Source organism: Amblyomma maculatum, chromosome 3, assembly GCF_055883805.1.
Source record: "Amblyomma maculatum isolate TAMU_Amacu chromosome 3, ASM5588380v1, whole genome shotgun sequence".
Classification (NCBI taxonomy): domain Eukaryota; kingdom Metazoa; phylum Arthropoda; class Arachnida; order Ixodida; family Ixodidae; genus Amblyomma; species Amblyomma maculatum.
The window spans coordinates 148,798,173-148,821,602 of NC_139346.1; the positions used below are offsets into that span (position 1 = coordinate 148,798,173).

General features: G+C 43.9%; 1 protein-coding gene across 1 annotated transcript; it reads left to right on the forward strand.

Annotated features, from left to right (window-relative positions):
• The first annotated feature begins 1,118 nt into the window (after positions 1-1,118).
• LOC146196385 (uncharacterized) lies at positions 1,119-11,779 on the forward strand. Its single transcript, XM_084596986.1, has 3 exons — positions 1,119-1,200; positions 10,481-11,362; positions 11,664-11,779. Coding segments are annotated over exons 1-3 (966 nt in total). The 3' UTR covers positions 11,666-11,779.
• Positions 11,780-23,430: the final 11,651 nt, after the last annotated feature.

Consider the following 23,430-nt stretch of genomic DNA (forward strand, 5'->3'; position numbering starts at 1 on the left):
GACGCTCCTTGAAGTTGAAGAATGAAATGAACGCCTGTGCAGAATGTTTCTAGCGGAAATGTTTTCAATTGTTTTTTTATCTCATTCATTTAATGGATTAACCTTCATGAGGAAGACGGCGCGCGGCATATTTTTTATTGATACATAATTCAAGCCTCTCTTCCGTATCGTCACACGTACGACATACGTCAAACTGGCTCTCGTAGAGACAGTATGCTATCGCGTTTTAGGGTAGGTTACAGCAAAACCTGTGCAATGAGCAGTTATTTTTGTCGGTCAAGGAAGCGTATTTCTTGCGGGGAGAGATAGTAAAAATAAATTGCCACTCGCAATATGTTCAATTAAAATGGTTTCTTCACATTATCCAAACCTGTCAGTAGATTCTTCTGGCCGACAAAATTATTAAAAACAGTATATTATTTCTCGGCTGACTAAGGATAATGTTCTTGGAGGGTGATGCACCAATTTTGGTATTCTGATTGCCCAAAAGACAGTGAGGAAGAAGCTTTGCTTGAAGCAATCATAAAGGAAGAGAGCATTTGACTATTTCATGCATTCCTCAGCGTAGGACTAGAGCAGCAAGGAAAACCTATGCATTATTAACAGGGACGTCCCCACTGAAGAAAAATTATTTTTCATCTCGGGATAGAAAAATATTAACCACCTGTCCACAGCTGTCCCTCTACCTATAGTTAGCTGGAAGGCCTACTGCTTGCGCGACCTGTAAATACTCCCTGCTCTCGAAGCTTCCCCGATTGATGAATGCCCCTAACCGCATAAGGAAACAACGCCTACGTGTTATTCGAGAGGGCGGAGCTAGGCAAAAAGCAGTAAATACCAAGGGTTCACCCAGCTCAATAGCCCCTAGAACGTTATTAATATATTAAAGCCGAGTAAGTCGTGTAGGGTCTAACCTACGCAGCCGAAGATACGTGATATCCGGAGCAACCAACCTCTCGGGAGCTAAGCTCCTCCAAAAAGGGTGAAGTACGGTCAGGCCAGTTTTTTGTACTTTTAATGCAAAAGCATTGGAAGCCTCGTCAGGAGAAATACCCTGTCCTCCTTAACCGAGGTTTTGCACAACGTGATCTGCACAGGCTCCTCACGTTACAACTTAGATGGCAGTCTACAGAGTCGCTTGGAGATCTCCAGACGTGTGCCGACCATTCCGTGGCCCAGTTGGAATAAAGCCAGAAGCAAGTTCGTCGCACTCAATGGTTAATCATTATGCGAGTAGACGGGGGCCAATGCTGCCCCGTCGATACATGTAATGTAACGTTTTTACACGCGAGACAACGTAACAAACTTCTGTTATGGTAATAGTTACAAACGGCTATTTTTATGGTGTAAAAATTGTGTCAAACACGTTATGTACCAAATTGGATATTACCTTTTTAATTAAACTGTCCATTCTTTGCATTAGAGTGCGCCAGCTGCTCTCCTCCGCACTGGTCCATTTGTGGATAAAGCTTAGCAAACTGAAGTTCTTTTCCCGCCAAACCCTTCTCTTTCCTCTCTTCTAGTCGTCCTAAATTCGGAACAGATTGATATTTCAATATTTTCAAGTAGCGTCGTACATATTGTACGACATAACCCCGCACCTCCACCAAGATGTTAGGTGGGCCTTCATATGGCCCGTTCACCTAGTCTGCTTTATCAAGCATACCGGGGCACGGCACTGCACAGCCCACTTACCTGCACACACTTCAGCGTCATCTGTCAGCAGAAACGCTCAATTCCACTTCGTCACAATATGGCGGCAGCCTGCCGGGAGTGAAGCGAAGAAATCCGCAGAGTAAAGTGTCCATTTTCGTTAAATAATGATAACTGGGATTTATAACCGTAGTCATATTATTGTAAACGAATATCAAAAACTAGCACATAAAACAACTGCATGCTTTCCGTGGCGTTCGTACCTACCACCTCTGAAATTCGCGTTTCTTGTTCTGCCAACTGTGCTACAGCGACAACTTTACATTCTACTTCTTTTTGGGTAATTATTTTACGTGTAACGTAACCGTGATAGTGTTGGCAAATGCTTGTCTGATTCGAAGCGGAAAACGTATTATGTCCTGATTTACCAAGACTGTCATGTGCGGAACCCTCTTAAGACCACGAGGACGGAGGCTCTTGTTAAAAGGAGAGAACACTGAGCAAAATATCTAATGAGATTGGGGTGGAAATGAAAAGATTTTGCCTCGTATAGTATAGATCGACCCTACAGCATCCAAGAAACAAAGGCTTATAGTTTTACTTTGGCTCTGAAAGGTTCATGAAAGCGAATAAGGTTGCATCTTGTGGCGAAATGCTGTAATTATCCCTGTAATAATACACATGACATCTTTTGAAAATGTCACTGGGTTTCGCAAGTCCACGGTGTTCTTTATTCTTTGAAGAGTGTTCGCGTAGATTTATTATGTTTTGCATTCTCTCCGCTGCGCCTGTGAGCAAAACAAAAAATCTCTCCGACATTTTGCGGAATTGTTGATTGTTTTCCTCGCACGCATTTCTTATTTTGGAATAATTTTCCCTGGAGTTTTAATTCGTGCTAAATGCGTATATTATCAGGCATCATTCCGCAGAATAATTATACATAAACCATGTGGGATGACATGGGACGATCGGGATTGTTGCTAATACAAAGATTGAGAGGCAAAAAAACCTCCCTTAGACGGGTGGGCCCTTAGTCTAGAGCTCTAATTCTGAGTGATTGTACGAGAGGTGAGCAGAAAACACTTCTCCTCTCACTTTCTCTCGAGCACCTCTCATTTAAACTTTAATAACATGGAATACATCTGCTAACTGCTGAACTGATATTAACATTTCGTGGAATTTTGGTGAACATTTATGAATTTGTGGCCCGAGGAACATGAGCATGTGCGCCTACATTGTAGCTGATTTTGTTCATGGGGCACTAACAGGTGCGAGAGACTAGCGTTCCCACCCCAGCCTGAAAAAAAAAATTCAGAATTTTCTAGGGTTATACTCATATACCCTCTTACATTCCTCATTTTGCATCACATATTTTTTTCACCTTGCACTTCACCTATGCAGATTTGGAACGCGGAGAGCTTCATTCACACTTTCAGGTCAGGGCTACATCCAAAGATAAATTACATTGGGGACACAAGATTTAACGATTATGAAGTGATAGTTCTGAAGGGTCTCGATGGTCGCCTTGGGGTTTCCTGGTGCGCCCTGACTTAGACATAAAAATGAATGTTGCTTCGGGGTAATATGTCTGTCTCGCACAACAATGGTGAGAAGCTTGGTGTTATCATTTGGTCGCCCATTTATTTCTTGAAACGACGTCAGACTTCGTATCGTCATGACCTCTTTCGACCAAACAGGATTTTCTAGGTAAGACCAACCTATAGATTTAGCTAAACGGGGCATTTAACACCATTGTGTTAAAAGATCGTATAAAGAACTGGCATGCATACCCTTGTTGACCTTAGGCATGATGCCATGTAAAGTCACCGAAACTGCATTACAGATTCATACAGATCAGACAGAGTTGTGGTAGATCGTAATTTATTAAAATATCACAAATTTTGGATACGTATTACGCGAATAAGATGATTAGAGGTGCACACCCTTCGTAGTGCAGTAACGAGCCAAGACAGCTGCACTATTGGGATCAAGTGAGCGGAGAGACAGGATATTCTGAAACTATAAAATTTAACATGTCTCAAGAAAGTCTTAGAAATAAAGCTTCATACAGTACCTTTTACTTCTGCCTGTATTCTAAATCTGGCACCGAGAAAAATAAACGGTAAATGCAGTTGACGCTAAGGATTATCAAGAGATGATGCGAACCCTGATACAGTTTTGAAATACATTAAAGCAGCGCTGCTGAAAAATGTGAAAAGACGCGCGGCTGCTTAAAATGTTAAAAAGAATCGATATTATATTACAAGGACCACAAGTGCCGCTTTCTAAGGTAAACAGCACTTGTGTTTCCTAGCCCGTCAATGCTGAGGTTAGTGTATGGAGAGTGGGTTTGTTAATTTCAAGGTTTCAACACCAGGTTTCCTACGTCGAGAGATGCCACTGAGTGTTCTGTGGAGCCTCCAAGCACCAGCTGTCATAGCTAGAAGTTGGCAAGTCCCCCTCTCCATCATCATCATCATAATCATCGTCGTCGTCGTCGTCATCAGCCAGGTCTCTCCCATATTCCTCCAATTAACCAAGTTCCGGGCTATCTGCATCTACTTGACCCCTGCATACTTTTGAACCACCCCCTCTACGCTGCAGAACACTTTTCGTTAGCCTTCACGTTTCAGTTCAATAGGTGAGTACAGTTAAGATCCAACTGCTAAAAGTTCGATAAGGTTAGGCTGCTAGTCATAATCTGCAAGAACTTACCAAATGCGCTGCATCCCAATCTTTTTCTCCTAGTTATTTCTATTTCATGATCGGGATCTGCGGTTGCTACCTGTCCGAAGTAGACGTATTCTCCTACGATATCCAGTGCCTCGCAACCTATTGCAAACTGCGGTTCTTTCCCGAGGTTGTTGAAAATTATCTAAGTCTTTAACATATTGATTTTTAGGCCTACCTTTCTGCTCTTGCTGTCTGGGTCATCTGTTATTTGTAATTCATCCCTTGAGCTACTTAATAAGGCAATGTCATCAGCGAATCGCAGATTGTTGAGGTATTCTCCATTCTTTTCCCTAAGTGCTCCAATTCCAAGTCTCTGATTACTTCAAGCAAGCTGTGAATAGTACTGAGGAGATCGTGTCTACTTGCCTTACCCCTTTTTATGGGATTGTTGCTGTTTTTTTCATGCAGAACTATGGTTGCTGTGCAGCCACTATAGATATCCCCTGGCACTTTTACGTACGGCTTGTCTACACCCTGATTTCGCAATGCCTGCATGACGGCCGTGGTCACTATTCAGTCAAATGCATTTTTGTAATCAATAAATGCTTTGTATAAGGGCTGCTTATATTCCGAGCACATTTCTATCACCTGGTTGATGGTACTCTACGTACCGTTTCCGAACACATGCTTGATATTTTACTTGATTGAAGTCTATACTCGGGGACAACTTTCTGTGGCAATGGAGCCAAAGCTACGAGGGCGGAGCTTTCCTAACTGTATTACTACGCCATATAGGTCCGAGTACCTGGCCTCGGCTACGGCTTCGGCAACACGCACCATGTACGCTGTGAAAAACAGACGCGCGCTACGAACGCGCGCAGAAATGGGCGGAGAAAAGCGGCAGACGCATTCCACCCGGCCCCACGAACGCTGCTTACGCTTTGCGAGATTGTCGACAGGCCACGCAGCCATCGACATGAACGCTGAGTATTAAATTCCCGGTGTACTGGGTAGTACTGTAGTATAAGTCTGATGCAATAATAAGGTTAATAGTTCCATAACGGTATAACATTCCAGAACATCACCTGCGAAATTTCTGGAGGCACTATATCCTTGTGCGGAGGAAGCTGGTGCGTTTCGGCTCCGTAGCTTCCACCACATTGCAACAAAACGTTGTCCCCGAGTATAAGGTTCTCCTGATTCAGTTAGCAATTTTCGTATTAAGTACCTTATACGTAACAGATGGTAAGCTGAATGGTCTGTAATTTTTCAGGTCCTTAGCGTCCCCTTTCTTAGGAATTAAAATAATGTTACCGTTCTTCCATAATTCCTGTACCGGCGATGACACCAGGCATAGCGTGTATATCACTTTTCCTAGCACGATATCCCCAAATCCTTTAACAAACCGTTGGTTACCTGATCCTCCCCAGCTGCTTTTACCTCTTTTCATAGTTTATAAAGCTTTCTTAACCTCGTTCTTCGTCAGTGGCGAAACGTCTGACTGCTTTTCGCTACTGCCAATCTCAATGCTGCCCTGACTATTATATCAGTATAGAACTACTCTACTACCATGACTATGTTGCCCCTAGTCGTGATGACATTGCCCGCCTTGTCCCTTAGCCCATGCATGTGATGTTTGCCTACGCCCAATTTCCTCTTCAGCGCTTTGAGGCTGCCCCCCTTCTTTAGAGCATGCTAAATTTTCCCCATCTTCTAGTTCCTTATGTCGATTGATATCTATGCCAGTTTTATTCCGTCGGTTACGTTGGAAGCTTTCATAATTCGACGTTTCTTAATTATTTCGTCTGCTTAGATAATCTACCGGTATCATCTTAAGCTATCCTACCGCAAGCTTCTGCCGTGCAGTCATTAATGATATGTCTGAAATATCGTTTATTGTTTGTAGGATAACGTCGTAATCCTCGGTTAACGCTGAATATCTATCCTGTAGTGAAACCATGAATTCTTCTGTCCTCCCCCTCACCACTTTTTGTGAGGAACTTCCGCCTTACTAATCTGTTTCGTTCCCTCTTGAGATCTAGACTAATTCGAGACTTCGAGACCCTGTAATCACTGCACCGGATTTTTCAAAATACCTCTACATCATACATAATACCGGGGTTAGAACACACTCAGAGGCAATTTCATTTTCAGTCTCCCCGTTAGGGCTTTACTATATCCACTTCCGGTTCTTCTGTTTGCTGAAAAAGGTATCGATGATTCTGAACTTACTGCACTCTGAAAACTCAGGAACTTCTCCGTGCTATTCCTAGAAGCAATGGCATAGTCACCCACTGCTTGGTCTCCAGGCTGCTTTTTCCCTACCTTGGCATTGATGTACCCATTGATTTGGCATTGATGTACCAAATACCACGTTTTTATTTTGCCAGTTGCCCACATCTTCCTACAAGATTTCGACTGTCTGATCATCATGACTACATGCAGACGCGTAGGTTTGCACAACCGCTTTATGCCGCTTATTAAGCTTTGTTACGATGCCTACCACCCTGTCATTAACGCTATAGAATTCCTCTATATTAACAGCTATATTTTTATTGACAAGGAACCCAACTGCTAGTTCACGTCTTTCCGGTAAACATTGATAACAGAATACGTGTCCGCCCCTCAGAACAGTAAATGTCTCATTTAGTCCCCTAACCACATTTAGCTCTATCACATCCCATTTCATGCCCTATAATTCCTCTAAACGTACTTCTAAACTAACCTCACTAGCTACGGTTCCAGCGTTAAACATTGCCTGGGTCAGTTCACAATGGCGACCTGTACGGAGCCAGAAATTCTTAGCCCCCTTTGCTGCGTTACAGGTATAACCGCCTTCGTGGTCAGTTGCTTTGGAGCCGCTGGGGAGTGAGGGCCAGGGGCTTGTTGGAGTACTCTTAGGAGGTTATGGCCAATTACTACACCAGGCTGGCCACTTCTTGCTCTGTTAAGGTAGTGCGTTTCCGGAGGCGTTCACTGGCGTTAGGGGGCACTCCAAACCAGTTTAAGCAATTCCATCGACACGCGGACTTTTTTTCAATTTTTTAGTCTCGTGGTAAATTGCGAGTCATCAGCATTCGAATCTGGATTCTCTTGCACGCGAGGCGGATATTCTCTTTCTAGGCCCCAGCTGCGTAGCCTCTCTACAATTGTAGAGAAACGAAGGGGGAGGTCGGAAGGTTGCTACCCTGAGAGATCATAGGAGGTGCCGACTGTAAACGCCACCCGAAAGTGGTTGCCATCGAAACAGACTATCCTCAACCAGAGTATACCTACAGCATGTCAAAATCCTCTGAAATATTTCTGCAATTACACATGTTCTGTGACAATTGTGGTGATTCTATATTATATTTAGCGACTATCCATTATCCTACCTATGTATTATCATTACAAAACATGTGGCTACTGTGGAGGACGGCGGATGAGGCGTAAAGTGAGCTAATAAGAGGAGCGGAGATATCAGTGCGGTACGTTTGCGATGCCACTGCTGCCATGAAGTGGCCATGTACGAGGCACCCTTGACGATCTATAAGGGCACTAAAGAGTGCTTTCTTCAAGGAACCAAGACCTTAAATAAGCGTGGTACAATTCGAAGATGGATGGCGAACCCTGCCAATGAAACAACAACGACTTCGATCAGCGCACCAGCCATAGAAGAGAGATTTTGCTGTCGGGATGAAAAATCGCTTTACGCATTCAGTTGTATATAACCACAGAGAATAACTAAGCGCGTGCTGTAGAGGTGAGCGTAAAAAGATTTGCAATTTGCCGTATCATGCCAAGGGGCCAAAGATATAACACTGCGCACATCCATTGAATCATTGCTTCGATCAAGTGTCACTTTTTTGCCGTTTAAAACAGCTGCGTTTACTTAGAACACTGGTGATGATAAAACCGAATTTTGCCGATAACACATATGAGGAAAAAAGGAGCAGTCACTTTGTGCTTAGAAATAATTAAGGAAAGCCATCACCTGTGCAAACAAGCAGCACCAAGTCGAATTCCCTAAAAGGTAATGTTCAGCTTGTTCGTCGACTTAAAAAATATTTTCTTGGTCTCTCGTTCATATATGAGACGAAGCAGTAGCATTTATGTGAATGGAAAATACGGATTTATATCTGTTTTTATTTATAAAGGCCAATGATAATCATTATATGAATGAATCTTTTCGGATCACGTAAAATGTTGAGCCCGTATTGGACAAAGAGCACCTTAACCCTATACCATAGCATCCAAAGTGCAGCTAAACATTCTGACATGTCACAAAGTAGCGCTTGGTTGTCACTTTTTCTGAATTTTCAGTGTCGCATCGTCGCCAACTGATTAATGACATAAATGTGGTAATTGCCGCATAAACAGAATAAAGCGATTTCGCAGAATCTGTTCACTGAGATCTTTATTCTCTTCAAAAATTAACTAAGATTAAAAACTGAAATTCATTCTTTAAAAGTGTATTCGCCCATTTACACGCGAATTTCAAAGCTTTCTTGCTCACCGGGCTGTACAAAGGAGAACATATGACTGCAGAGAAAAGGACGAAGATAGCTAACGTAAAGCAAGAAAGAATTTTGTCAAAAAGAAAATGTTTTTTACGACAACGGTGAACTGCAGAATAATGCTCCGACAGGCGGAAAAAAGCATAATTAGTATGGAACATCAGGGGCACAAAATATCTTGGCTGTGAGCATTTAAAATGTTAAAATGCTTATATTCGAACAAATGGAGGCTCCGGCATTTATACAATCGAGTGCCTAATCGACAAGTTGTCATGCATACGAGCGGCACCTACGCAACGACATGTTGCTGTCTACCAGTTACTTGCTCGCCAAGGTCAGGGTGCGGCATGCTATTGCATCCCGCATCCCGAAGCGCACACGCTCTCTCAATATGCAGCCGCTGTAACGGTTTACGAGACGTGTGGAATAAAAATGTCACAGATATTCCGTCCGTTTCTTTTTTACTTTTAGGTGAATTTTCCTGACGCTCTAAATGAGCACCAAGCGCGAGGAGAAACTTTTTGTATAAAAGGACCCGCGAACTGAGCTCTGACAGCAGTCGGCTCAGCAGCAGCTCAGAGACAACATGGTAAGCAACTGACGTTCTGTACTGCTTGCGACAAAAGGGATACGGATGCTAATATTTATTAGTCATAGTATCAATTATTTTTAAGAAAGGGGCATCTCATTTTTAGCACAAGTAACATTTCCTAGATTTATTGCCGAAGCCCACAAAAGGTTCCCACAGCTATTTTCTAAGGCCTTGCTTGCAGCAAGTAGCTGTAGTTATACTTAATTTTTACGTTCGCAAATGTCAGTGTCATAAGGGTATCAATAAACAGACGCTTCTCATTTCCAAATGAGCAGAGCTACGTGCCGTCCTGTAGCTGCTTTTGATAATTATCTTACAAATAAAAGTGCACACGTTGTCAAAACTAAACTACTACAGATTTACCCGACTCATTTACGCTGTTCTGAAGGAATAACATTTCTCAGAGCACTGCAGCATCTGTGGCAGAGAAATGCGAAAGCCTCAGCGTTGTGCAGCACACGGTATATCACGCGCCCCTTGTAATCTCGCTACACATGTCGCGGACAAACCTTGCCGACGCGAGTTTATCACCATGAGCATAGAAACGCTTTCGCCATAATAATTGATTCACAGGAAGGGAAATGCACACTATCTCACACACTTGTTCTGTGGTCACATGAGATGTGTTTTGGCTACCATCGGGTCCACACACCTGCGACCGGAGTTTCACGTAATGGGGCTAGTAACACTTTCGATTTAAAATACATGAATGATAGCTGCGGATTAAAAGGGTATGACGCGAAAGATTTAACGGCTGCAGTCCGAGGCTCTACTTGGAGATACCTTTATGGGTACAGGAATTTCGCACCTCCAAACTCGCTTTATCCCTAATCCCTCAGATCATCGTCCTATTATATGAATCATACTCATAACGACACAGTAAATAATACATACGTTAGGACATTCTGATAAATACCACCTGCGCTAGATCAGGACGAGTATCAACCAAGCTGTAGAGTGTGCATGCAAGGCGTCTAACCAGCTTTATAGACAACATCACTAAAACTTCACGACTACATACAGCCTTAAATTAAAGCCTTACAATGATAGAAGCTGAGCTGAAAAGGCGCGATAAAATCGTATCTTTTTCAGATCCGTGCTTGCGTCCTCCTGGCTCTTGCCACCAGCGCTCTCGCTGGCTACACCGGCCTTGGTTATGGAGGCCTCGGCTACGGCCTCGGCTACGGCGGCCTCGGATACAGCGGCCTCGGATACAGCGGCCTCGGATACGGCGGCCTCGGATACGGCCTTGGCTATGGTGGCTTCGGCTACGGTCTTGGCTACTCTCGCTTTGCCCCATCTGTGGCCACCGTTGCCCACGCCCCAGCCGTTGCCACTGTCGCCCACGCTGCCCCTGCTGTCACCACCGTCGCCCACGCTGCTCCAGCTGTTGCCAGCTACGCCGTTGCCCCAGCTGTGACTCGCGTCGCCGCCTACCACGCTGCCCCAGCTGTGGCTACTTACGCTGCTGCCCCAGCCGTGACCAAGGTCGCCACCACCTACGCCGCTGCTCCAGCCGTGACCACTGTCGCACACGCTGCCCCTGCTGTCGCCAGCTACGCTGTCGCCCCAGCTGTGACTCGCGTTGCCGCCTACCACGCTGCCCCAGCTGTCGCCACCTATGCCGCCGCTCCAGCTATCGCCACCGTTGCTCACGCCGCTCCAGTTGCCGCCTACGCCGCTGCCCCAGCTTTCGCTGCCGTCCATGCCGCCCCAGCTGTTGCCACCACCACCGTCCACCACGCCCCAGCTGTGGCCACCGTTGCCCACGCTGCCCCAGCTATCGCTTCTTACCACGCCGCCCCAGTCTACGGCTACGGTGTTGGCACCCTCGGCTACGGCGTCGGCCACTACGGTTACGGCCATGGTCTCCTCGGCTACGGCCTCAACTACGGCTATGGCCTCGGCTCTCCATTCCAGTACGGCGCTCTTCTCCGCAAGAGGAAGTGTAAGTATATGCTTTTCAATTACTGTAGAAGAATTGGCAAACTCTTCAAGGTTTTTGAGACGCTCATCTTTTGTAGACGTTTTATTTAATGTTATAAGTCTGACACTGCAAGCCTAGCTGCTGCGTTACCTAATTTTTGAGCGCCTCGTCAACCAGCAAACCCGTCTTAATTCACTTTTCTCATGTATATCCAGTTAGACAGATTGCGTTTGCAGTGAGAGTTTGAGGCTTGAGAGGACTAAGGAATTGTCAATATCTGTTATGTCTAATCGTGGATGTCTTGTCTTCTCTTTGCTTTCAGAGATGTTTCGGCTGCTACCAAACTGAATCATAAGGAAGCAATTCATGTCTACATAGTCCACCCTTGCATGAGCATCGTGCCCAGCGAAGATGGAGAAATAAACTTATATTTTAAAACAGTACAGTTCTGAAAATGGTTTTCTGTCTTTTTCTCTTGCATATACCTTTTCACAAATCATGTTTATTTATTTTCTTCATCCTTCTAGTATTCGTGCTGCCTTTAAGGGGTTCATCACTTGAAACCTCCTTAACTATACAAATAGCACCACGGTTTATATTTGCATCCTTTGCACTGTAATTGCCCCCCATCGGCATAGTCAACTAAGTTCTTCGCGAAAAGGCTTCGCAGTGTGAATGTCTCTCTGCATAAAGACTTCCCAATTATACCGCACAGTGAAGGCTTTCAATTCGCAAACAATTCAAATTACTGCGTAATGTTCAAGAACCTTGTGGAAGCAAGGAAATCTAAACTTCGGAAGGATCAAAATCTCTGCGGTCATTAAATCTTCAGTGATTTCTCTTCCTTTGCAGGTAAGAAAGCATACATACATTGCGGTTTCATTCTTTGCATTTTCTGTGTTAACAAAGATAAACATTAAAAAAAAATACGCACGCACTCTATATCTCAGAAAGTTTTCTATCTTTCTGTTATCTGTCCAACAATTAACTTAGGTAAAGCGACGGTTCATCTTTGTACATACCTATGAAAGACGTGCTCCTTCATGAATCACTGCCTTGTCTTGGTGGAGGGGCTTGCGAAACTCTATGAAGTCGTGAGCTCTGCTGTGTAGGGCCACCCAAGTTAGACAGGTCACGGCAGAGAGTTCTGACAAAATGTTATTCACTATAGAAGGTAATGGCAACCCACTCCAGTACTTCCTGCCAAGAAAACCCTATCGCCAGTCACAGCATCATTATTGATATGGTGCCGGAAGATGAGCCCCCCAGGTTGGAAGGCGTCCCACATGTTACTGGGGATGAACAAAGGGGCGATTCCTAGTAGCTCCAGGACGAATGAAGCAGCTGGGCTAAAGCCAAAAGAACGCTTAGTTGTGGATGTGTCGGGAAGCGACCGGAACGTCCGATGTTGCAAGGAGATATATCACATACCAACATGGAATGTAAGATCTATGACGCAAGGTAAACTGGATGTCGTCAAACAAGTAATGGACAGATTGAACATTGATATCTTGGTATCAGCTAGGTCAAGTGGACCGGAATGGGAGAATTTATTTCCGGTGACTATTACGTCTTTTACTGCGGGCACGAGTCCAGGAGAAGGAATGGTGTCGCTTTCATAGTAAACTAAACAATGGGCAAAGCAGTGCTAGGGTACAACCTAAAACACGACCGAATAATTCCACTTCGGATCCAAGGTCACCCTTTGAACATATAACAGTTATCCAAGTTTATGCACCAACCACTACTGCTGAAAAAGCTGACGTTGAGAGATTTTATGCTGACCTGGAACGCCTTTTAGACCGCACTCCATCATCAGACATCCTTCTTCTTATAGGCCACTGGAATGCTAAGGTGGGGAGTGAAGAAATATCCGCAATTACAGGCAATTTCGGTTTTGGTGAGCGAAATGAAGCTGGGCAGAGCCTAGTAGAGTTTTGTCAAGAAAACAACCTGACCATAGCGAATACTCATTTTCAACAGCACAAGACGCGCCAGTACACATGGACTTCATCGGACGGCCTGTACAGAAATCAGATTGATTATATTCTTTGCCGGCATAGATGGAGAAAGGCTATACAAGCAGTAAAAACAAGGCCTGGGGCCGATTGTGGTACCGATCATCAGTTTCTTGTCGCCAAATTTAAGCTTCGATTGAGGAAAACGCTAAAAACTTAAAGGCCTTTCAGGTATGATCTGGATCAAATTTCATCAGAACATGCCGTGGAAGTGAGGAATCGATTTCAAGAATTAGATCTGGAAGACAGAGAGCCTGAAGAGATGTGGACTGATGTTTGTGATATAATACAAGAAGTTGCTACTAAGGTAGTTCGAAAGCAAAAGAAATGCAAGAAAGCCAACTGGTTATCTGAAGAGGAGTGAGGCAAGGCTGCATACTGTCGCCCTGCCTATTTACCCTTTATGCTGAGGGCATCATGAGGAAGGCCGATCTAGACGAGTCTTCAGCTGGAGTGAAGATTGCTGGGAAACGTATCAACAACCTTAGATATGCGGATGATACCACTATAATGGCAGAAATGAAATGGAACTCAAGAGACTTCTGATGTGTGTACAAGAAGAGAGTGAGAAGTTTAGGCTAAAACTGAAAATTAAAAAGACAAAGATCATGGCGTTTTTACCTGTCAAGTCCTGGGAGCATCAAGGGACAAGAAGTGGAAGCTGTAATAGATTTCCGCTTCTTGGGCTCCAAGATTACCCCGGAAGAAGACTGTAGCCATGAAATTAGGAGACGCCTGCTTCTGAGAAAGAGAGCCATGGCTAGCCTTGACCGCCCAGTAAAGAGCAGATACAATACACTGCCAACCAAGATCCGTATAACTCGTGCTATTGGTCTTTCTAGTTGTGATGTATGGATGCGAGAGTTGGACTGCAAAGAAGGCTGACCGCCGACGAATAGACGCGTTTGAATTGTGGTGCTGGCGGAGACTCTTGAGAGTTCCTTGGATGGCCAGAAGATCCAATCAGTCGATATTGTCGACCATAAGCCCTGACTGCTCATTGGAGGATGAAATTCTAAAGTTAAAGCTCAGCTACTTTGGTCATCTGTTGAGAATAGAGGAGTCGCTGCAGAAAGAATTGATGTTGGGAAAGGTAGAGGGTCACTGGAGAAGAGGTACGCAGCGAACGCGATGGTTAGATGGCATCCTCGAGGCGCTGCAGTTGACATTATGTGATGTTAGGAAGATAGTGAGAGACCGTAAAGCGTGGCGTGATATGGTCCATAGGGTCACGAAGGGTCGGACACGACTGAACGACTGAACTGAACTAAACTGATGAAAGACGTGTAATGTTTGGATGAGAAATCGACAATATGAAAACAGAAGCACGAAACAGCGAAATGACAGCCTTTATGACTCTACTTGAAGTTGAAGTGTTGCCATAAAATGAACTGAATGCCTGTGTAGAATATTCCGGCACTAGCCATAATTTCTAGCAGAAAGGTTTTGAATTGTTTACTTATCTCATCAAAAAATGGAATAATTTTCGTGACAAAGACGATGCACGCCACATTTTTTAATAACTTATAGTTCAAGCCTGTCCTTTCTATCGTCACAGTGACAACATACGTCAAAATGGTACTTGTAGAGAAAGCGTGCTATCGCGCTTTCGAGTAGGTGACAGCGAAACCTGACCAATTAGCATTTTTTTATCTGTCAAGGAAGAGACAGTAAAAATACATTGCCAGTCGCTATATGCTGAGTGAGAGTGGTTTCTTCGCAACATTCAAATGCTTTTATTCTCTTCTGGCCGACGAAATTTATAAAAATGTATGTATATTATTTCTGCGTTGACAAAGGAGATAGTTCTTGAAGGGTCATGCGTCATATTTGGTATTCTAATTGCCCTAACGGCGGTGAGGAAGAAGCGTTGCTTGAAGCAGTCATAAAGGAAGCGAGTATTTGATTATTTCATGCACGCCTCAGTGCAGGACTACAGCAGCAAAGGAAACCTATGCATCTTACACAGGGACGTCACCACAGAAGAAAAATTAGTTTTCGTCTCGGGATAGAAAAATTGTAACAACCTTCCCGGAGCTGTCGCTCTGCTAGTTAGATAGAAGGCCTACTGCTTGCGCGACGAGTAATTATTATCTACTCTCGGAGCTTCTCCGATTGATGGGTGCCGCTAACCGCATAGGGAAACAATATTACAGAGTGCGGAGAAAGGCAAAAAGCAATAAATTCCAAGCACTCTACCAGCTCAATAGCCCCGAGAACGTTACAGTCTGTACGTATATGTAATTGAGATATTAAAGCCGAGTAAGTCATGTAGTTTTCAACCTACGCAGCTGAAGATGCGGGATATCCGGAGTATCCGACCTCACGGGAAACTCACTTAACTAGAATACAGTAGAATACGTTCAGTCTTGCAAGGTATTGTGAATATTTCCTCAAGTTTGTCATTTTTTATGCGCTGTTTGTTTATCCCGTGCGGCTGCTCCAAAAGGGGTAAAGCAAGGGCAGGGCAGAATTTTTGGATTTTGAATGCAAAAACATTAGAAGCCTCGTCGGTAAAAGTACCCTGTCCTCCTTAACTGTGGTTTCCATGGGTGGATCACGGGACAACACCTTGAACAACGTGATCTGCGCAGACTCGCCGCGTTTCAAATGAGGGGATAGCCTGCAGAGGCGCTCGGAGATCTCCAGACGTGTGCTGACCATTCCGCGTGTCCAGTTGGAACAGAGCTAGAAGCAAGTTCGCCGAACGCAGTGGATAATCATTATGCGAGTAGACGGGGCTCAATGCTGTCCCGTCGACACAGGTAATATAACGTTTTTACACGCGAGACAACATAACGGACATCTTTTATGGTAATAGTTACGAACGCTATTTTCATGGTGTAAAAATTGTATCAAACACGTCACGTACAATATTGGGTATTACCTTTTTTTAATAAACTTTCCATTATTCGCCCTTGGAGTGCGCCAGCTGCTCTGTTCTCCAGACATCTTATAGTAGCGCAAAAAAACACACACAAGAGACAGGGTACAGGACGAGCGCTATCCTGACGAGCGCTCGTCCTGTACCCTGTCTCTTGTGTGTGTTTTTTCGCGCTACTATAAGATGTCTGAAGTACTGCACCAACTAGGCCGACAACACATCTTACTGATGCTCTGTTCTCCACTGGTTTAATCCATTTGTGGGTAAAGCTTAGCAAAGTGATGTTTTTTTCCCGCGGAACCATTCTCCTTCCTCTCTTCTAATCGTCCTGAATTCGGAATAGAGTGATAGTTCAATATTGTCGAGTAGTGTCGTACATATCGTGCGACACGAAACCGCGCACCTGCACCAAGATGTTACGGAGACCCTTGATAATGCCAGTTCCCCTAGTCTGCCATATCAAGCACAGCAGGACACAGCACAGCACAGCCCGCTTAAATCCACTCACTTCAGCGTCAACTGTTTACAGAAACGCTAAATTCTTCTTCGTCACAATACGGAGGAAGCCTGCCGGCAGTGAAGCGAAGAAATCCGCAGAGTAAAGTGTCTAGTTTCGTTAAATAATGATAAGTGAGAATTATTACTGTAGTCATATTTCTGTAAAAGATGATCGGAAAGTTGCACATAAAACAGCAGCATGCTATCCGTGGCTCTCGAATCCGCGACCTTTAAATTTCGCTCTTCTCGTTCTACTTACTGCGCTACAGCTACTTCTTTGTGGGTAATTACTTTACGTGTAACGTAACCTTAGCAGTGTTCACAAGTGCCGCAATCATCCATAGCAGAAGACGTAAAATGTCCTGTATTATCAATGCTGCCATGTGTGGAACCCACTTATGACCGCGAGGACGGAGACTCTTGTTAAAAAGAAAGAACAGTGACCAAAATATCTAATGGAATTATGGTTATTGTTGTTGTAGTGGTCATTTTTATTTATATGCAAAAAAGGAAAAGATGTTTGCCAATCCGGTATCTGCTATCTGATATCTGAAGCACCTGAACTGGGGCGGCGGAAATAAAGGGATGGCGAGGAAGGGATAGAGTAAATCAAAGAGGTGAGCGATAGGGAGAAAAGAAAGGGTAGGTAAAAATAAAAAGATATATATACACTATAAAACAATTTACAGTAGTTAGCTTGAGGTCCCCCCGCAAATGTCTTAGGTCACTGAGAACTCGGCACATCGGGTGGGCCTCCGCAATAGCTCTGCGTCCATGTAACTGTTTACGATGCGAAATTAAAATATTTTGCCTCGTATGGTATATATCGAGCGCTACAACATCCAAGAAACAAGGCTCTGAAAGTCTGATAAAAGCGACTTAGGTTGCTTGTTGCGGTGAAACGCTGCATTGATTCCTGGAGTAAACCACGTGACCACATCTTGGTGAAAATGTCACTGGTTTTCTTAAGTGTACAGAGTGTTCGCGTTGATTTATCATATTTGCACCCACTCTGCTGCGCCTTTGAGCAAAACCCAGCCTCTTTTCGCATCTCCTATGATGTGATTTTAGCGTACGTCACTAGATGGCGCCACAGAGTTCTAAATTTTTCTTTTCTTTGGATGAAGCGTTTGCCATGGGCTAGTAATACTTCTACCAATGATGCATACATTTCTGCGTCGTAATTCCCTTGGGTATAGATAAATAAACTTAAAGCTACTATTAGTTTGTTATTACAGTATATTATATTAGTTTTTGGTACATGACTTCTGCCGATGCGCAATATTCTTCGCGGTCGCTACTCATGGTTCCCAGCATCGGACGACATAAAAACTGGCGCATGCAATGATAGAAAAATTCTCGCTAAAATATTTCTATGGCGTTTATGTCCAAACAGCTACGGAATGGACCACTCGAGACAGGAAGCTTTATATTGCGCCAAAACAAATTGGATGCTTAAAGACCAGTGTTCTGTCCCTTTAAGGATGTTGAAGAGGTAAGAGCAGGGAAATGAGGAGTTTGTTAGAATACACATATTAGGCTAACATATGTGTACGTACCATAAATGGTTACGAAAGTGATATTTTAGTGCGACCAGCGCTCTAACAGCGTGTCATACGGGAAACTCAGAGGCCGTGCGTGTAGATCTACCCATCGGCTTGTGATTGGTTTTTCTTGCGCTTTTAAATTCCTTCCCTTTGCCATAAATGTAACATAGAAGTATTTCCCTAAGCTTTTCTTGTTCTGAGTAACTGTAAGATTAGTTCCTTCGTAAATATGTCATAACCCGCTTCTCGTATCCCTATCGCAACTGCCGGATCGATAAAACTAAAGGTATCCTAATTGGCCTCCGAAGTAACTAAAATATAGCCACGAGAAATACATTATGTAGCTCGGAAGTTGCAAAATGTTTTAAAGGGTGATTATTTGGACGCATTGAAAAACTTTTTCCCCATTAAGATTTTCACCTCGCGTAAAGTAACGAAGACCGTGAGCCTCGAAAACAAACACTGTCCGTTCCAACAGTGCAGAACGCAGGCATTTAATTAAAGTCATGATAATAAAAGTGCCGTGTTCATCACGAAGGCTGGTGCTTATTTCTCTGGAAGCATACGCCACCATAGAAAGCATGGCACCCAAGTAACACCGCAGTATAAACTATGTTAGCCAATTTAACTGAACACAAAGCAATAAATGAGATAATTGCCATACATTGAATAAACCAGTCAGTACAAAAGATTGCGGCTTGTGCGAAACAGAGTGAAGGAGAGAGAAAGAAGCCATGAGGAGACTTATATGCACCATGAGTCGATTGGGAAGAGGGGGTGCTTGGCCAATACAAACTTTGCGTGTGAAAAGGAAAAAAAATTCTCGGCCATATTTACAATTCTCTCTGAAGCCTGCACTGTTGATCTGGGAAAACTTCATGTGGAGGTGCGCTTATAATGTGTGAAGCCAGGATATTTAGATTTTGGTTCAACCTTGCTTGGCACTCATTCAACGGGGCCGTCTGATACGGACAGCGGTAACAAAGGCAGCTCCAGCTCCGACATGAGTGATAATTTTGGCTTGCCGTGACAATATGTTTTGCCTATTCAAGCTTGCTCATATTTCATTTATCGGCTGTCTGCCCTCTACTGTTTTGCCAACTTTCTTTTGGAGCAAGTACTACTCAGAGCACAGTTTGAAAGTTTCATTTGTCGATATAACCACTATTAAACCAAATGGGCGATGGATTCAGCAAAAGAAGAATTTCTTTGTAGCTTTGGTTTGAGATGCTGCAAGGTAACCCTGAAGCTTCAGTCGCGCAAGAAGCCATTTCAGCGCACGTTTTGTAAAGTTGCGGCAGCTTTCCGGCAGAAAATTTTTATTACACTTCCTGAGGGCCGACTATGCCGCCAAGAATAGAACTTCCGTGCCGATTGCCCTGATTCGTAAATCTGCTACTTTCATTTCTGATTTTCAGGATTTTAGTAAGCAGGCATTAGTAGTCTTGCCGTTTGCGTTTTCACAAAGGAAATGAATTCCTTCTTTGTTCTAAGATAGCCCGCGTACGCGTTGTGAGAAAGCTTGTTCGTTCGCTTGAAATACTCAGCTATTAGATTAGAAAATATCCACAGAAAGGAAAGCCAAAACGAAAGAAAAACTGTGACGCCAGCTAAGGCAAAATGTAGCCCTTTTTGGTTTCTAATGGGCGTATCTGGTCACCCTCCTCAGAATCCTTATATGGGTACGCTCAGCAGGGATCGTGGAAATGCATGACAAAGGAATAACGATTCCTTTGAAGTGACTGCATGCAAATGATGGTTATTAAAGCTGCACCAATTATAACGAGAGCCGAAGTGGATTCAAGCTTCTGTGGTGAGATTCTGAATCCCAATTCTATTATTGGTCCATAAGTTGTCCCTATAGGGCAAGAATGATTCCTAGTTGCACGTGCAGACTGAAACGAAGGTGTGCGACGAAAACAGACGTGAAGAGAATAAAGATATTTTAAAATATGATGGGTAATATAAGTACAGTTGATGATAAGGGGGAACTATGCAATGCTCCGTGAAAATGCAGGTAAAGGCAAAATTGATATATGAAACATAGTGAAAGGCACAAATATGTCGGCATTCAAATCGAAAGCCCGAAATGAAAAGAATGTCCTAATTCATGCATTTTGCATAAAATTACTGCAATACCCCTGTGTTCGTGAGACTGAAATGCATATGAGTGATTTTAGTATTAGCAGGAATCCTCAGACTGAAATCAATATGTGGGCTCGTAACAGGCGACAATATTCTGGAAGCCGTCTTACAATAAAAACAGCAATATCTCAGAATGAAGAGCAGGTAATTACTTTTTTTCTAAATAGCCTATGTATATGAATGACAATAGAAGACAAGGCTAAAGGGCTGAGTAAACATAACGCAGCGCATTATTGGTGTTAGTCGTGGCTTGGTTCACTTTATATCAGATTCTTAGGTTATAATTTCATCACATGCACCATCTCTTTTAGTTGTTCAGAAGCCATAGTTGCCATGGTTGAGCCGCGGTCGCATAGTTGTTTTGGTGAACGTGAGTCTATAACTTGTGAATCCATAACTTGTCTGCACGAGGTCCTGCCGCACCTGTACGACACAAATCGCCAGGCAAAGCATTAACTTTATCGTCACACGCATAGAAGCTCATAACAAGCACGCGTTCCTAGGCCATAAAACCTGTGCAGAAAATTGCATGCCACAATTTTCCTCTGCAAATTAAGATGCAAGAAATAAAAAATGAGTCAAAACTCTAAACTATCCGGAAAGATCAAGATTTCTAGTTTTACTTTGTTTACTTCGATTGCCGCACACAAATTTCAGCCTAGTGGTATCACCTGGGATTGCTCAAAAGAGTAAAGTGAAACCACGCACTCCTCCTGGACACCTAAAATTTCTTCATTTATCATTAGAAGCTCTCAGTATTGCAAAAGAAGCCGGTGGCCCTCTGTCTTAGAGCCGCGTCTGGAAGAATAAAAGTGGTCAGCGTCAACACAACACGTGATAAAACTTGATCCGAAACGTCCTCGCAACGAAAGATCGTGTGGTAACCTTGACAAGAAAAGCCTGCCGTGGAAATTGGTTCATTGCCATTCTATTGCGGATGCGTTCGTCTGCCCTTACTCTCTGCCTACTCTTCGAAGCGATTGCTTTTTACAACGTCGTGTTTTCGCATTCCGCCCAGCTGCCGCCTGTCCTTTCCTACACTGACGCATCTCTCGCTTCTCCTCTGCAGGAGAACTATCGGCATCGCCGTCGCATACCGATTCACGGGCCTGTCCGCTGCACAGCCTCTAGGCTCAGTGCTGTTTTTAATGTCGCATGATGTCGGCTGCAGCATGCTGTGACAAGTCACAAGGACACTCCGATATCCGGCTGGATAACTTTGCTCAAAAAAGGCCTTTCTCCACCCTCATTTGTCTCCGGACTTCTGATCATCCACAGTTAGATGGACGCTGTGCATCGCTTACCTCGTCTAAGTACTGCTTAGCCGCAACGTGATTCAATAAACTGATATAGCGCCCAAATTTTCCTTCATTCTCGAGATCCCTGATGTTATTAAAAAATGCCGTCCGATTATTCTCCAACGGTAGAGAGACTTTCCGATATGAGCTGAAGATAACGATGACAGCCGCCTGTAATCGGGCCTGATGTGATTGCGTACCCTGAGCTCTATAATGACGGGCTATTGGCCAAGTTCGTACAACTGGCAAATAATGTAGACGGTGTGTTGTCTTCCCTGAGTGGGCTTCGTTAAGCCGCCGTCAGTAAGCCTTCAGCTCTACTGCAATGCCTGATTTGCAAAGGCGTTTATGGCTCGCAGGTCAAGTTCAATGCATGGTTGAAAGCGCAGAGAGGACCGGTCATGACACCCAATAACCTGTTACGAGGCGAAGAAACTATTTTCTCTCAAGAGATTCGTCGCCGACATTGCACTGTGGCTGTCGATGGCATTGATGAAAACGCAATTTCTAAAGTTTGTCTCCCCAAACAGCTTAAGTTTATAATAAGCTTGCATTACTGCCTTCAAGCTATTGCGGTTGATATAGAGTTTACTGTGATTTTAATTGATAAAGTAATTAGGGAAACATACTTTTAGCGGCTAGTGAGAGAGCCCCTCTGCAGCAGGGGCCAAACCTTAGAACGGGCGTATGCAGACTAAAATCTTGCGGGCACTAACAATAAAAGGGACTTCATTTTGTAAAGAAAATAAATTTTTCTTGGAACATTTTCTTTGTCAGCACAGTATCAGATTATTACTACATGTGCCAACAGGTTACCTGTGTCCACCACGAATGCCTTGCGGTGGTGGCTGAGACTCAAAAAATGCCTGCAGTCGACACTGCGTTCCAGGTTAAGCACCAGAAGGCTTGAAGAGGAAATAGCATAATAACCTCACAGCAAGCGGTGGGAGGAATATGTCTGCCGCCTAACATATTTTAGCGAGGGATCATAAAGAAGGCAAATTTCACTGATATTGAAACCAAATTTTAATAACAGTGTGCGAAAATGTTTGCGTACATTGCTTATTCTATTAATACCAGGTGCGCTCGCGCAATGGTTAGGACGCTTGACTGCTGTACCCCAGGATGCGAGGTCGAATACCTACCACGGCTTTCACTTTTCGATGGCAGTGAAAAACAAGGCGCCCGTGTGTTGTGCAATGTCAGTGCATATCAAAGAGCCTCAGGTGGTCACAATTTTCGGAGCCTTCGACTGTGGCACCTCTCAGAGCCTGAATCGCTTTCAAACGTTCAACCCTGAAAACCACCCTAAACCATGCTAGTCTCTCAATAAAGAACTTGATACAGAATTTTTGCACTGAAATGGGCTTCTATGGCCACAAGATAATTTCGCACCGGAAGGTCGACGCCATTACCAACAAATTTCCAACTGCCTCCACTAATGTTTTGTCTACCTAAATACCACTGACGTCAGAATATTCATCGCAAAAAAGTTAGAAAGAATGGTTTAGCTGCATCTTAATGTGAGGCAGACGATAGAGGTCCTTTTGAAGGTCAGACGCGTATGCAAGCATGCACTGCCGTTTTCTGCCGTAAGCTTCATGTAGTACATCCAGCGATACGAGAAATTGATGATTTCCCTTGAAACCGTTTACGTTTCGTAATGCAGCCTGCAGATAACATCTGCCAAAGGAGAATA

What these genes read in the sequence shown, in the direction of transcription:
- LOC146196385 (XM_084596986.1), top strand. Translation starts at nt 1,119, where the DNA reads ATGGCAGTCTACAGAGTCGCTTGGAGATCTCCAGACGTGTGCCGACCA. An exon ending in TGGAATAAAGCCAGAAGCAA is followed by an intron (nt 1,201 to 10,480) that starts GTTCGTCGCACT and finishes TGAGCTGAAAAG; the next exon opens with GCGCGATAAAATCGTATCTT.